Source organism: Malaclemys terrapin, chromosome 6 (assembly GCF_027887155.1).
Source record: "Malaclemys terrapin pileata isolate rMalTer1 chromosome 6, rMalTer1.hap1, whole genome shotgun sequence".
Classification (NCBI taxonomy): domain Eukaryota; kingdom Metazoa; phylum Chordata; order Testudines; family Emydidae; genus Malaclemys; species Malaclemys terrapin.
The window spans coordinates 120,948,069-120,963,310 of NC_071510.1; the positions used below are offsets into that span (position 1 = coordinate 120,948,069).

Below are 15,242 nucleotides of genomic sequence, written 5' to 3' on the forward strand. Positions count from 1 at the left end.
TTGAGCTTGTCTTGCAGCAGGAGGCTTCTGGGTACACATCTGGCTCTGTTGATTTGTTTCCTTATTTCCTCATGCGGGTATTGTAGTTTTAAGAATGCTTGGTGAAGATCTTGTAGGTGTTGGTCTCTGTCCAACTCTGAGGGATTGGAGCAAATGCGGTTATAACCTCAGCGCTTGGCTGTAGACAATGGATCGTATGGTGTGTCCGGGATGGAAGCTGGAGGCATGAAGGTAGGCATAGCAGTCGGTGGGTTTTCGGTATAGGGTGGTGTTAACGCGACTCTCACTTATTTGTACCATGGTGTCTAGAAAGTGGACCTCCCGTGTAGATTGGTCCAGGCTGAGGTTGATGGTGGGGTGGAAGCTGTTGAAATTGTGGTGGAATTCTTCCAGAGTCTCCTTCCCATGGGTCCAGATGATGAAGATGTCATCAATGTAGCGTAGGTAGAGAAGGGGCGTGAGTGGATGAGAGCTGAGGAAGCATTGTTCCAGGTCAGCCATAAAAATGTTGGCATATTGTGGGGCCATGTGGGTGCCCAAAATAGTGCCCCTGGTCTGGAGGTATATATTGTCACCAAATTTGAAATAATTGTGCGTGAGGATGAAGTCACAGAGCTCAGCAACCGGTTGTGCTGTGGCATCATCAGGGATACTGTTCCTGGCAGCTTGTATTCCATCTGTGTGTGGGATGTTTGTGTAGAGAGCCTCCACATCCATGGTGGCTAGGATGGTGTTTTCTGGAAGATCACCAATGCATTGTAGTTTTCTCAGGATATCAGTGGTGTCACGGAGATAGCTGGGAGTGCTGGTGGTGTAGGTCTGAGTAGAGAGTCCCCATATCCAGACAGTCCTTCAGTGAGAGTGCCAATTCCAGAGATGATGGGGCGTCCAGGGTTTCCAGGTTTGTGAATCTTGAGTAGTAGATAGAATAACCTCGGTCGGGCCTCTAAGGGTATGTTGATTTGTTCCTGTGTTAGGGTAGGGAGTGTCCTGAGTAGATGGTGCAGTTTCTTAGTATATTCCTTGGTGGGATCTGAGGAAAGTGGCCTGTAGAATTTGGTATTGGGGAGTTGTCTGGCAACCTCCTTTTGGTAGTCGGACCTGTTCATGATGACATCTGCACCTTCTTTATCAGCCTCTTTGATTATAATGTCAGGGTTGGTTCTGAAGCTTTGGATGGCATTGTGTTCTGCACGACTTAGGTTATGAGGCAAGCGACGTTGTTGTTTTTCCAGAATTTCTGCCTGTGCACGTCGGCGGAAGCATTCTGTGTATAGGTCCAGACTGTCATTTCGACCCTCAGGAGGAGTCCTTGTGGCGTTCTTCTTCTTGTGCTGTTGGTGTGGGGGGGGTATCTGTGTATCAGTGCGCTGTTCTGTGTTATCTTGAAAGTATTCTTTGAGTCGGAGACGGCGAAAGTAGGCTTCCAGATCACCGCAGAACTGTATCACATTTGTGGGAGTGGTGAGGCAAAAAGAGAGTCCCCGAGATAGGGCAGACTCTTCTACCAAGTTGTGTGTGTAGCTGGATAAATTGACGATATTGCTGGGTGAGTTAGGGGTACCACTGTTGTGGCCCCATGTGGCAGGTAGGATTTTAGACCGCTTACGATCTTTTTTTCCTTTGTAGAGAGGTGAAGTGTGTAATGTAGATCTCCTGTCTTATTTTAGTAAAGTCCGTTTGTGTGGAAGGTTGGTTATTTATGAAAGTCTCCAGGTTGGAGAGCTCTTTTTTGATGTTTTCCTGTTTGCTGTATCGGATGCTGATCAGGTGGTTCCTCAGTTTCTTTGATAGTGTAATGTAATACCCCAGGTAGATGAAATTTTTTTTTTTTTTTTTTTTTTTTTTTTTTTCTCCGTAGCTTCCTTGATGCAATTCACACTCCATTACAGCTGGCTTTTAACTTCATCACTTCTGATTTAGCTCAGGACTGTAAACAAAACCAAAGCAACTCAACTTTATTTTCCAGGCTCTTTATGGAAATCCTTAATGAATGTTCAGATGTGGATGAGATTAAATTCCAAGAGGATGGTTCTTGGTGTCCTATGAGGCCTAAGAAGGAAGCTCTGAAAGTGTCCAGTCCTCAGTGTACCAAAATAGAAAGTATGTATATTTGTGTACTGAATATCAAATGGATAAAAATATCTGAACGTTATAGACTCTCAGATGTAACTAGGATAACCCTTTTAGCTAGCAGTAGTGAGTTTGGGGGCTTGGTATCCCTTCACCCATTTAGATTTTAAAAGAACATCCCTTTCTCTCTCAAAAAAAATTTTTTTTTTTTATTTCATGTTGATTCTTTTGGGAAATGGACTGTTCATTATCCCTGGGAGAGGCACAAGAAGCAATTTGTTCCCCTCTGGTAACACAGAGATGTACTGGATGATCTAGGTCTTTTGGGGCTGGTCTTCACTACAGCGCTAAATTGGCACCACTGCGATTGATTCAGCGGTGTCAATTTAGCGGGTCTGGTGAAGACACAATAAGTTGACGGGAGAGCGCTCTCCCAGCGATATAGCACGGTGTAGATACCGCATGAAGTTGGTGTAAGTTACGTCACTCGGGGTCTTTTCACACCCGAGTGACGTAACTTACGTCAACTTAAGCGGTAGTGTACATAAGGCCTTTGTGGCTCCCAGTCTTTGGTGCAGGGAGTAGTAATCCCAAGGTTGCTTTTGAATTCTGATTTCTCTATATAGAGGCCAAAAGGCTCATGTTTCAGTTAAGTACAGTAGAATTTGAGAGGCTATTCATACCACAAATGGAAACGGCTGATGTTAACATTGCTTAAACAATCATGCTTCTCCTTTAGGTTCCACTGTTGTCAGCAAACCATGTTCTGTGACAGTGGCCAATGAGGTAAACAAGAAGAAAGTAGATGTTATCGACTTGACAAGAGAAAGCTCTTCTGATGAAGAGGAAGATCCTCCTGCCAAAAGGAAATGCATATTTATGTCTGAAACACAAGGAAGCCCAACCAAAGGGTTTGTTAATTTTAAAGTTCGCTTATCTGAGACATTACAGAATAACAACTAACGTGGATGGACTTGTAAATATCTCTTCTGGATGCAGTTCCAAATTTCCACATCAGAACTTCTGTTAGGTTACTTCTTGCAGAAAACTGTATTAATATATGGTATCTTCGTATAGGTGATTATTTTATATAGTTTTACATCACACGGAGATTTGCCCTCACTTGTTGTGTATGCAAGAATCTACTCCCTTGGTGTGATAGCTGTGGCAGAGGGTGTCCCCAGTGCTAAATGCTAATGCATTCCTGCTAAACCAGCTTTCATTTAAGAGTTGAAAATACCACAAATAGTGAAGGGGGTCTGCATCCTGAAATCCTATAGTGCTATTTCATTGATATGCTGGACTTCAGCATGTCAGCTTTAGAAGGGAAACACTGTACTGTGTTGAATCAACTCCTAGATTTTCCTTCCAAAGTCTGTATGCAGCTGAATTTCTTAAACCTGATCATCAACCAGAAGAGAGACAGAAAACACTGTGTGAGAGAGGAGAGTTAAGTGGGTTAGAAGAAGCAGCAATGGGAGTTAAAGACCCCTCAAAAAACCACAAAACTCAACTCCAGAAGATTGGCAGAGATGGCAAAAAGCCATCCTGCTAAAAACAAGGAGGCCATATTCATTCCTGGATACAATTCTGTTTTAATAGAGTTACAAGGGGGATGGATTTTGTTCAGTGGCTTTTGCCAGGCCCTGTCAGAAGTGCCACTTCCTAAAAGTTCTCTTACCTCATCATCCCCCTGTTTTTCCCAGCTAGACACAGGATTCCCAACTTCCAGTGAAATTACTTACCGTTACCAACATTTTTCTCTTCTGGGTCCCTCCCATTTTTTATATCACTCAGCAACAGTCCCAGGCTACATCTTCCTATCAGGGCATTTCAGTTGGAGTACTTTGGGGGCCTGAGAGACTTTTAGATACTCATCTAAAGAAGGGGAGTACAGTAACTCCTCGCTTAACGTTGTAGTTATGTTCCTGAAAAATGCGACTTTAAGCGAAACAATGTTAAGCGAAGCCAATTTCCCCATAAGAATTAATGTAAATGGGGGAGGGAAATTTTTTTTCCAGACAAAAAACTATATTATGTATACATATACGTATAGTATAAGTTTTAAACAATTTAATGCTGTACACAGCAATGATGATAGTGAAGCTTGGTTGAGGTGGTGAAGTTAGAGAATCACAGAATATCAGGGTTGGAAGGGACCTCAGTAGGTCATCTAGTCCAACCCCCTGCTCAAAGCAGGACCAATTCCCAACTAAATCATCCCAGCCAGGGCTTTGTCAAGCCGGGCCTTAAAAACCTCCAAGGAAGGAGACTCCACCACCTCCCTAGGTAACACATTCCAGTGCTTCACCACCCTCCTAGTGAAATAGTGTTTCCTAATATCCAACCTAGACCTCCCCCACTGCAACTTGAGACCATTGCTCCTTGTTCTGTCATCTGCCGCCACTGAGAACAGCCGAGCTCCATCCTCTTTGGAACCCCCCTTCAGGTAGTTGAAAGCAGCTATCAAATCCCCCCTCATTCTTCTCTTCTGGAGACTAAACATTCCCAGTTCCCTCAGCCTCTCCTCATAAGTCATGTGCTCCAGACCCCTAATCATTTTTGTTGCCCTCCGCTGGACTTTTTCCAGTTTTTCCACATCCTTCTTGTAGCGTGGGGCCCAAAACTGGACACAGTACTCCAGATGGGGCCTCACCAATGTCGAATAAAGGGGAACAATCACGTTCCTCGATCTGCTGGCAATGCCCCTACTTATACAACCCAAAATGCCGTTAGCCTTCTTGGCAACAAGAGCACACTGTTGACTCATATCCAACTTCTCATCCACTGTGACCCCTAGGTCCTTTTCTGCAGAACTGCTACCTAGCCATTCGGTCCCTAGTCTGTAGCAGTGCATAGGATTCTTCCGTCCTAAGTGCAGGACTCTGCACTTGTCCTTGTTGAACCTCATCAGGTTTTTGGCCCAATCCTCCATTTGTTTAGGTCCCTCTGTATCCGATCCCTACCCTCTAGTGTATCTACCACTCCTCCCAGTTTAGTGTCATCTGCAAACTTGCTGAGAGTGCAGTCCAAACCATCCTCCAGATCATTAATAAAGATATTAAACAAAAGTGGCCCCAGGACCGACCCTTGGGGCACTCCGCTTGAAACCGGCTGCCAACTAGACACGGAGCCATTGATCACTACTGGTTGAGCCCGACGATCTAGCCAGCTTTCTATCCACCTTACAGTCCATTCATCCAGCCCATACGTCTTTAACTTGGCAGCAAGAATACTGTGCGAGACCATAGCTTTGCTAAAATCAAGGAATAACACATCCACTGCTTTCCCCTCATCCACAGAGCCAGTTATCTCATCATAGAAGGCAATTAGGTTAGTCAGGCACAACTTCCCTTGGTGAATCCATGCTGACTGTTCCTGATCACTTTCCTCTAAGTGTTTCTTAATTGATTCCTTGAGGACCTGCTCCATGATTTTTCCAGGGACTGAGGTGAGGCTGTCTGGCCTGTAGTTCCCCGGATCCTCCTCCTTCCCTTTTTTAAAGATGGGAACTACATTAGCCTTTTTCCAGTCATCCGGGACCTCCCCCGATCGCCATGAGTTTTCAAAAACAATGGCTAATGGCTCTGCAATCTCATCCGCCAACTCCTTTAGCACCCTCGGATGCAGCGCATCCGGCCCCATGGACTTGTGCACGTCCAGTTTTTCTAAATAGTCCTGAACCACTTCTTTCTCCACAGAGGGCTGGTCACCTTCTCCCCATACTTTGCTGCCCACTGCAACAGTCTGGGAGCTGACCTTGTTTGTGAAGACAGAGCCAAAAAAAGCACTGAGTACATTAGCTTTTTCCGCATTCTCGGTCACTAGGTTGCCTCCCTCATTCAGTAAGGGGCCCACACTTTCCTTGACTTTCTTCTTGTTGCAAACATACCTGAAGAAACCCTTCTTGTTACTCGTAACATCTCTTGCTAGCTGCAACTCCAAGTGTGATTTGACCTTCCTGATTTCACTCCTGCATGCCTGAGCAATATTTTTATACTCCTCCCTGGTCATGTGTCCAATCTTCCACTTCTTGTAAGCTTCCTTTTTGCATTTAAGATTAGCAAGGATTTCACTGTTTAGCCAAGCTGGTCGCCTGCCATATTTACTATTCTTTCTACACATCGGGATGGTTTGTTCCTGCAACCGCAATAAGGATTCTTTAAAATACAGCCAGCTCTCCTGGACCCCTTTGCCCTTCATGTTATTCTCCCAGGGGATCCTGCCCATCTGTTCCCTGAGGGAGTCAAAGTCTGCTTTTCTGAAGTCCAGAGTCCGTATTCTGCTGCTCTCCTTTCTTCCTTGTGTCAGGATCCTGAACTCGACCATCTCATGGTCACTGCCTCCCAGGTTCCCATCCACTTTTGCTTCCCCTACTAATTCTTCCCTGTTTGTGAGCAGCAGTCAAGAAAAGCTCTGCCCCTTGTTGGTTCCTCCAGAACTTGCACCAGGAAATTGTCCTCTACACTTTCCAAAAATTTCCTGGATTGTCTGTGCACCGCTGTATTGCTCTCCCAGCAGATATCAGGGTGATTAAAGTTTCCCATGAGAACCAGGGCCTGTGATCTAGCAACTTCTGCTAGTTGCCAGGAGAAAGTCTCATCCACCTCATCCCCCTGGTCTGGTGGTCTATAGCAGACTCCGACCACGACATCACCCTTGTTGCTCCCACTTCTCAACTTTATCCAGAGACTCTCATGTTTTTCTGCAGTTTCATACCGGAGCTCTGAGCAGTCATACTCCTCTCTTACATACAACGCAACTCCCCCATCTTTTCTGCCCTGCCTGTCCTTCCTGAACAGTTTATATCCATCCATGACAGTACTCCAGTCATGTGAGTTATCCCACCAAGTCTCTGTTGTTCCAATCGCATCATAGTTCCCTGACTGTGCCAGGACTTCCAGTTCTCCCTGCTTGTTTCCCAGGCTTCTTGCATTTGTGTATAGGCACTTAAGATAACTCATCGATCGTCCCTCTTTCTCAGTATGAGACAGGAGTCCTCCCCTCTTGCGCTCTCCTGCTTGTGCTTCCTCCCAGGATCCTATTTCCCCACTTACCTCAGGGTTTTGGTCTCCTTCCCCCAGTGAACCTAGTTTAAAGCCCTCCTCACTAGGTTAGCCAGCCTAAGGATGGAAGAGGGTGGGATATTTCCCAGGGAATGCTTTACTGGTAAATGATGAACTAGCATTCGGCTGAGCCCTCAAGGGTTAACACATTGTTAATGTAGCCTCACACTTTACAAGGCAGCACGAATGGAGGTAGAGGAGACAGCATGGCAGACAGAGACACACCCTGTGAGAGAGAGAGAGAGAGAAATGCGCATTGCCCCTTTAAGTACGCTTACACCACTCTAAATATATTGCCTTTTTAAGTAGATCAGGAAGTTGAGACAGCAGCTTCAGCCAGCCAGCTCCCCTCTGTCCTGCTCTATATGGAGAAGCGGTAAGCAGTGGGGAGGGGGACACACCCTGACAGCCCCCTTCTTCCCCCCCCCCCCCACGCACAGCAAGCAGGAGGCTCCTGGGAGCAGTTCCAAGGCAGAGGGCAGGAGCAGCACATGGCAGTGGGGGGAGGGACAGCTGAACTGCTGGCAATTGGTAGCCTGCTGGGAAGCTGCCACACAGGGAACTTAGGGGGGCTGCCAGTCCACCCTGGTTCCAAGCCCCCACCAGCTAGCTGCAAAGGGCTGCTCTTCCTGCAAGCAGAGGACAAAGCAGGTGGCTGCCAAACGACGTTATAAGGGAGCATTGCGCAATTTTAAACAAGCATGTTCTCTAATTGATCAGCAACGAAACCATGTTAACCGGGACGACTTGAAGTGAGGAGTTACTCTATTGTTAGGCTGACCATTATTAGAGCTGACCATTGCTCCGCCAACCCACTCCAGAGGGTCAACCTTCTGGCATCACTAACTGGTCATGATCAAATTTCCTACAACATCTGAGAGTCACAGCATAGTAGCTCATGTCCTTTCCTCAAGTAAATTCTCCACTCCATGCCCAAAACTTACTTTTCTCCTTTCTGCCACCTGCTGAAGTACTGAGTATGTCCTGTTCACTCTGCAACAACAGGTGTTTACTGCTCTTTGGCAAGTCTATAGTAGAAATTACTTTTCATAGATTTCCAGTGGTGACCCTCTTTGAAGTCCCATCACTTGTTGAGAGCAGCAGAGGAGTCCTGTCGCCAGACTTCTTCCTCTTTCAGTACTGATTGCAAATGTAAATAATTCTAAATATCTTCAGGAAAGAATAGGTTTAATAGTAACGTCAGATGCCAATGACTCCCGTTCATAGTGCTGCTGCTGCCACTTTTTGGCAAGATGGGTGCAACCAGCCATATGTTTCTCTTATGTTGGTCTGAAGTATTCCTGTCTGTTTTCTGAGCACAAAAACCTCAGACATGCTTTTGTAGAATTAAGATGTCTCTGAAGCCATCTTTTTCAGTGTCTAGAAATGTATGCATTCTGGCATGTTTCCTGTGTAAGGTTCTATCACTGACTTGGGGTTACAAAAAGATCTTATTCAAATATTTGAGGGGATAGTTGGCCCAGTGGATTACTGTACTGTCTTGCACCTCTGGAGAGCTGAATTTAACTCTTGCTTTAAGTTGTGAATGAAGATGAGTTTGTTGTTTTCATACCATACATTGGTCAGAGAGGACTGATAAATGCTGGACCAACTTTATGTGGCACTAGAAGTCAGCATTGAGAAACATGGGCGTAGTGATACATGGGGAAGCTTAAACAAGTGCCAGCTTGTCCTGTTCCTGGCTTCAGTCAGTTCTGTCAGTTCCTCACTTCCCCCAGAGTACTTAATTCACTTACAAATAGCCATTTATATTCCTGGATGATAGTGTTATAAATGACTGCAGCACTGTACTTTGTTTTAATGCCAACTAGCTCTTATGTCACAGCTGCTGTTGAGAGCCAAGATACGTTCATGTTATAATGAAGACTGTTATGAAAGAGGAGATTAGAGTGGAGTACTGTGTAGTGAGTAGCCACACTATAGTTGTGTTGTAACATAGTGACCTTGTGAATGAGAATGCACTGTGGTGCAGAATTTCTCTCCTCTTAACTAACAGCCAGATTGTTTGTTTGTAATTTCCCATGCTGTTTAAAACAGGGTTCTCATGTATCAGCCATCTACCGTAAGAGTGCCCAGTGTGACCACGGTTGATCCTGCTGCTATTCCTCCTTCATTAACAGACTACTCAGTACCATTCCACCACTCACAAATATCCAGTATGTCGTCAGACTTGCCAGGTAGGTGGTGGTTAATTTTTTTAACATTTTCCAACACTCTCATTAATAACTAATGAGGTATTGCCTTACTGAGCACTGCACTGATGCTACATCTAAACCAGAACAGTGCAAGCAGGTCACTAGGGGGTCTTTTCATGTTCAGATTCCAGTCGTATAGCTTCCAAAATGGTGAAGTCAAAAACATTGCTCTAATGAGCACAAACTCGAGTTTGTGTGTTGGTAAATCAGCTAGAGGAGAAGTCTCACTATGATGGATCACCTGGCTGATGTGCTTCAAAAACACAAGATAGGGAGAGTAAGCATCTAAAGTTGTGACCGCTCACCTCAACCTTACCTTGCCTCTAGACAAGGAGAGAAACCTTTTACCTCGATCTAGCTGGTTGAGGTTGTCCCTAGTGTTACTCTGCCTAACCTAGGAAAAAGGTTAAGGTGAGCTACAATGTGTAAGCTCTGACCTCTGTTGCCTTTTTTATCTAGACAGCCCCTAAATGCCCATGATGCATTCTTCAACACTGCTGCTAATAGCAATCAGAAGGTGGGAAATGGTGGTATTTTCTATCCTCGTGCCTTACAAGAATGCTGTTTGTGAGGATTTTTGGGATTCCTTCTACCTACACTAGTACACAGAGCCTGGAAAATGGTTTCAGCCAACACCCACCCCTTTCCCTGACCTGTCCATATCCTCCCTGCTACACTTGTGGCTTTTTTTCCTGTTCCAGCCCCCACCTGGATGATGGCATTGCGATAGATCACCACCTCTGTGTTTCACTGCGCTCTCTGGTTCTTTTATTGCTCCCTCCCTCCCAACATGCCTCCCTTAAGAAAACCCAGCGTCTTTCTGTAGAATACTCAGAAAAGCCTTCGGTTCACCTTTTTAACCTTAAGGAGAGAATTAATGAACTAAAGTTCTAGAATTTCACAATGAGAATTGTGGATCCCTTATGGGCTCTGTAGAGAAATCTCCTGAATCAAATCTCCCATCCATTTTCTCAGAGGGTGGGGGGACAGACAGCCTGCTGGTGAGGGAACACCTTTGCCTAGATCCAGTTGGAGGCCAGGGCTGGCTGGCAAGGGAGGGAGTAGGAGGTGAGTTCTACAGTAGCCCATTCCATTCTCTATTCTTTTGTCTTTCTTTCTGTCAATATGGAGAAGGCAAGGCCAGGATTTTCAAAAATACAAGACTAAAGTGTCTCTAGCATTGGTAGGCTTCTGTTTTTGAAAATTCTGCCCTAAATGCTTAAGCACTGAAGGTGTATAAGATGGAAGAAATTCAGTCACTGCTCCTTGAAGCTTGTAGTTTGAACTGCTTCTCCATTCCTAATGTTTCCAGACTGCTTCAACACAATAGGGATGATGTTAGAAGTGTTTCCTTGCTGGCTGCCTTTGGATGGAGGAAAGGCCTGCTGTTTGGTTGTGGACTTGGTCACGTTGTGACCTTACTTCTCTACAGCATGCTTAATATTGACATTCTTTATGTCCAGTTTGATTAAAAGTTACGGTCACATAGCGAATCTTGTGCTATGCTAGACTTGCATACACTTGCAATATCTCCAATTTGCTACCGCCTCATCTATGTAACCATGTTAAAATCACCCCAGTATATCCAGTGAATACACCACCATTACTCTACCTACATGTAGGGAAAAAACCCACTTGTAACTAGACAACTTTATTTTTCCTGGCTCCTGATAATTTGAGACAGGTATTACCATGTGTCCTTCACTAAGTACTCTGTAGCTAACACTAAGCAATTAATGGTGATAAAATGTTTCTTAAAGCTGTACAACTATTGATAACAGAGGAGACAACATTAATCTCTTATTTTTCTAGGTTTGGATTTTCTTTCACTAATCCCAGTTGATCCACAGGTATGTTTCCTGGCTACATTGATGTCTGTTTTTTTTTTTTTTTTTTTTTTTTTTTTTTAATTTAAGTGTTTTGTTTTTTTTTCATTGTTACACACTTCAGAAAAATTAATTGCAAACTAATCGGACCACCCGACTGGTCCAGACTGTCAGGAATCCTGTCTCAAACAGTAGCTAGTATCAAACATTGAGAGGAAGGCACATACCATCCCATGATAGACCAGTATAGAATCCCTTTTCAATAAGGGAAGACTCTCTCTCTCTTTCTCTTCTCTCCCCCCCCCCAAATCCCCAGATAGGTAGGTAGCTAGCGTCCTTTTCCCAGAAACATGAGTTTCTATTCCTTTGTAACGTAACTGACTCTACATAGTGGCCTATTATAATCCATTCCCCTGTGTAGGCAGGAGGCTATATCAGATATTAAATGGATACTACACTTGATCTTGATCTTAATTAAATAGACAAGATGAGATTAGGATTTGAGAGAGATTCTGATCCTCTCCTGAGCTTTCAGGACAGCTGTCATCTGCCCAGCCCTGGGAGAAAGAGGAAGTACTTACTGTAGCTGTGTCAGATGGGCAGGGGCATGCGCAAGAATTTAAATTCCAACACTTTTGGAGGGACACTAAACACACACAAATGTGTGGCCCCTCCCTTCCCCCCATTTCTCAAGATGCCTCTGGTGGGGAAGCCCAGCAGTGAGGAAGCAGCATCTCCCCTTGCAGCAGAACTCTCCATGTCCCTGCAGCATGGGCAAGGAGGGAAGCAGCAGGGCACCTGGTTGCAGGCTCCTCCCCCCACTCCTATAGCTGCAGCCTGCTGCTGCTTCTGTGCTCCTGGATTCCCAGTGCTGCTACCTGCTTTGCAGACACCACTGAGGTGAGTCGGGGCCTGGAGGCAGAGGCAACAGGGGACTCCAAAAGCAGGGAAGGAGAAGCTGCAGCTGTAGGGGTAGGGGGAGGAGGAGCTCAGCCAGCAGCCCGGCCATTTTCTCCTGGCCCAAGGCTGCAGAAACACAGATTGGGGGGGGAGGGGAGCTCTTGCCCCCCTTTTTGCACGCCCCTGCAGATGGGCCATATAGTAGGGGACTCTGAGTTGGGGATCCAAAGGCTGTCAGGCTGGGATTGATAGAGGCTGTACACAAAGGATATAGATTGAATATATTGCTGTAAAGCAACTCCTCCAGCCAATTCAGACATTACAGTTTGATTCCAAACTATTGCTGTGACCCGAGGTCCCAGGGTGGGATAGTTTTGAAGACACCACAAAAGTAAGAAATGAATCCATTTAAAAACTAGTATAGTACGTTTTTAGGGTACATCGAGTAGGTAAAGACTGAAGATGTTCCGATCCCTTTTGGGTATGGACTCATTAAAACCTACTAGAGATTTAGTGCCTTAAACGCTCCTTGCTGTATTCAACCATAATAATGCTAGTTTAAAAGGAGGTTCTGCCAATTCAGGAAACCTATTTTGAATTTGCATGAGTTTGATTTTTTTTTTTTTTTTTTGGGTAAACTAGACTTTTACAGCCCATTTGTCATTGGTAAAATGTTCTTAGAGTCCAGTATCTCTTGCTGTTAAGTGGCTGCACTTCAGTGGTGTGGATGAAGTGATTCTTGTAGACATTGAATTTGCAAAGCACATTTGTCATTGAGGACTAAAGGTGCTATGTAAATATAAGGTGATTACACAAATGATAGGAGACCCTCTTATACTTGCACATCTGCAAATTATGAGGTAAATTTTCCACTAATGAGATGTGGTAGCAACACAAGACCTTGCTACAGCTCTGTACTAAGATTTCATTGTATGCCAGTAAATGTTCTGTAGCATATGTATTAGAAGTAATGAAGTGTTGTTAAAACTAACCTAGCCTTCTCAAATAAATGAGCAGAATATAGTTTGATGCATTCTTTGCTTGCTGTGTTCTTGCTTGCTGGTTTGTAAAAGTCTGGTTCTTATTGTGCATGTATTAGCAAGTTTCTGTTGTAGTTAACTTACTTGTTGTAGGGAAGATGCATCCTCAGAGCTTACTTTTCCCTTGTGCAGTTAAGTCTCTTCCTTATCGGCATCATTGTTTGTTTCAAGCAGTACTGTCCTCCCATGTTTTTGGATAGTCTCACTTCAACCTTAACAAGCAGCACCCCGGGCAATATCATCACATCTACCAGCCACCAGGAGAGCAGCACTCACGTTAGTTCTTCAAGCAGGAGCGAGACAGGAGTCATAACCAGCAGTGGGAGCAGCATTCCTGACATCATCTCATTAGACTGAAACACTGGCAGCAAAAAAACTCTAGGAGTAATTGCACAAAGCTGCTCGTCATGACTGGAGAAGGAACTGCAGTGTCTTGGAAGCTATTTTGATATTTATTAAAAAGACAGATTGATTCTGTTGCCTTCTGAAAGTCGAGTAAAACTACATCTACAGTAGGAACTGAAATGATTAGAACTTTTTTTTTTTCTTGGTCACAAAATATTTGGAGTAAAAAAAGACAGTCAGAACAAACGTACCCTTTGGCTTGTTCTGGGGAAACTGACTTTGTTTTGTTGTTGGATGGATTCCTACACAGCAATAATGTAAAAAACAACAACTTTTTTTAAATAAAAAAGGCACTTAACCACTCTAGAATGAAAACAGCATATGTTTATCCTGGATACAGGAAAAAGGTGCAGAAGTCTGCAGTGCTGAATTCTTTCACTGCAGCCTGTAATAAACTTCATTTAGAATAATGAAGGTTTGTGAAATAGCCATGATTTGTGCTATATTTGTTTGTTCCTTACATCCTTCTTTCCCCTTCCTCCCCCTTCCATGGCAAAAAAAAAATCCTGTAAATAGTTTTTTCCTGATTGTGGTGTTCACTTATGAATGCAAATTCCTAAAGTGTTCTTCCTTGTGTATTTTGGAGAAAAACTATGCAAACCCTTCATCATACAGATGTTAATGTGTGCTTTCAATTCATAGTGTAAACACAACAAACTGCTATGCAGAACCTGGCTGTAGTCCTTTAACTTCTGGCCAGGCCTCTTGTATAAGGTGGAAAGTTTAAAAAAAAAAAAAAAAAAACAAAAAAAAAAACAAAAAAAAAGCAAACCCTGTTCAGACTATGAAATCCTTGTTCTTCCTTCATGTAATTGCCTACCCATACTAGTTCATAAAACTAAACTGTCTGTCCTTCAGTGCAGCTGTTGGAATCACAAAGTCGTTTATCTGTCTAGTCTGTCCTTTGTCCAGTGCAGGATTGTTCTTTGTGCATATTTGCCAAAGCTTTGTCTAGTTGAGCTTTAAATGATTCAAACAGCTTCACCCGCCTTTTTGCTATTGCACAGTGTGACACAACGTTTGGGAAACTGTCTTCACTCTTTCAGCCCATTACTCCTTGTTATAACTTCATGGTAGACTAGAGGGTTTCTTTGTTGTGATAATCATCAAACCAGTGTAGACACTGTCCCTGCCTGGTCAAAATATACATATAGGGCCAAATCATGCAAGGTTTCTTAACAGTACTATTGTGTATAGTGTCTAGAAGGGTTTGCTGATCAGGACTATAATTAATCTTTCCTCCTAATCCCTCCCTTTAATATTGTTTTAATCTTTGCTTTCTTCTTATCTGATATTTTCTTTGGTAGTACCCAGAATTGTACATGATATTCTATGGATGATCTCAGTGCTGTATGTTGGAAGGGGTTACAGACCAGGAAAGTGATAAGGAAATGCATTGCTTTAGAGCTGGAATCTTGGTATTGTCTGTCTTGACATTGCACCTTTTCCAAGTATAGTGTTTGTTGACTATATTTAAAATTCTTCCCGTAACAACTCACTTTCATTCTTTCCTGTCTCTTCCCTAATATCTTTTAGGTACTAGATGGGGAAGTGTTGCATTTGGTTCAGTGTGGTTTATGCCTCCGAAAGCCATACTTACGGCACTTGTTACCATAGTATTTGAACTAAGTGTAAATACAGGAGATGTTAAAACAGGGCTTATTACACATCCCTTTGCCATCCTCCACTCCCACCCCAAATAATCGGCATCTGTTA

At 43.9% G+C, this 15,242-nt stretch overlaps 1 protein-coding gene across 3 annotated transcripts in view; it reads left to right on the plus strand.

The window, feature by feature from the left end:
• The window catches only part of PIAS2 (protein inhibitor of activated STAT 2), a 53,042-nt gene extending 39,087 nt beyond the window's left edge, over positions 1–13,955 (plus strand). The window contains exons 11-15 of one of the 3 annotated variants that reach the window (XM_054031287.1): positions 1,970–2,103; positions 2,813–2,984; positions 9,198–9,337; positions 11,168–11,205; positions 13,254–13,955. In XM_054031287.1, coding sequence (XP_053887262.1) covers positions 1,970–2,103; positions 2,813–2,984; positions 9,198–9,337; positions 11,168–11,205; positions 13,254–13,478 — 709 coding nt within the window. In that variant the 3' untranslated portion in view covers positions 13,479–13,955. The remainder of the gene's footprint in view (positions 1–1,969; positions 2,104–2,812; positions 2,985–9,197; positions 9,338–11,167; positions 11,206–13,253) is intronic. The other 2 variants (XM_054031288.1, XM_054031289.1) reach the window with 2 other exon arrangements.
• Positions 13,956–15,242: the final 1,287 nt, after the last annotated feature.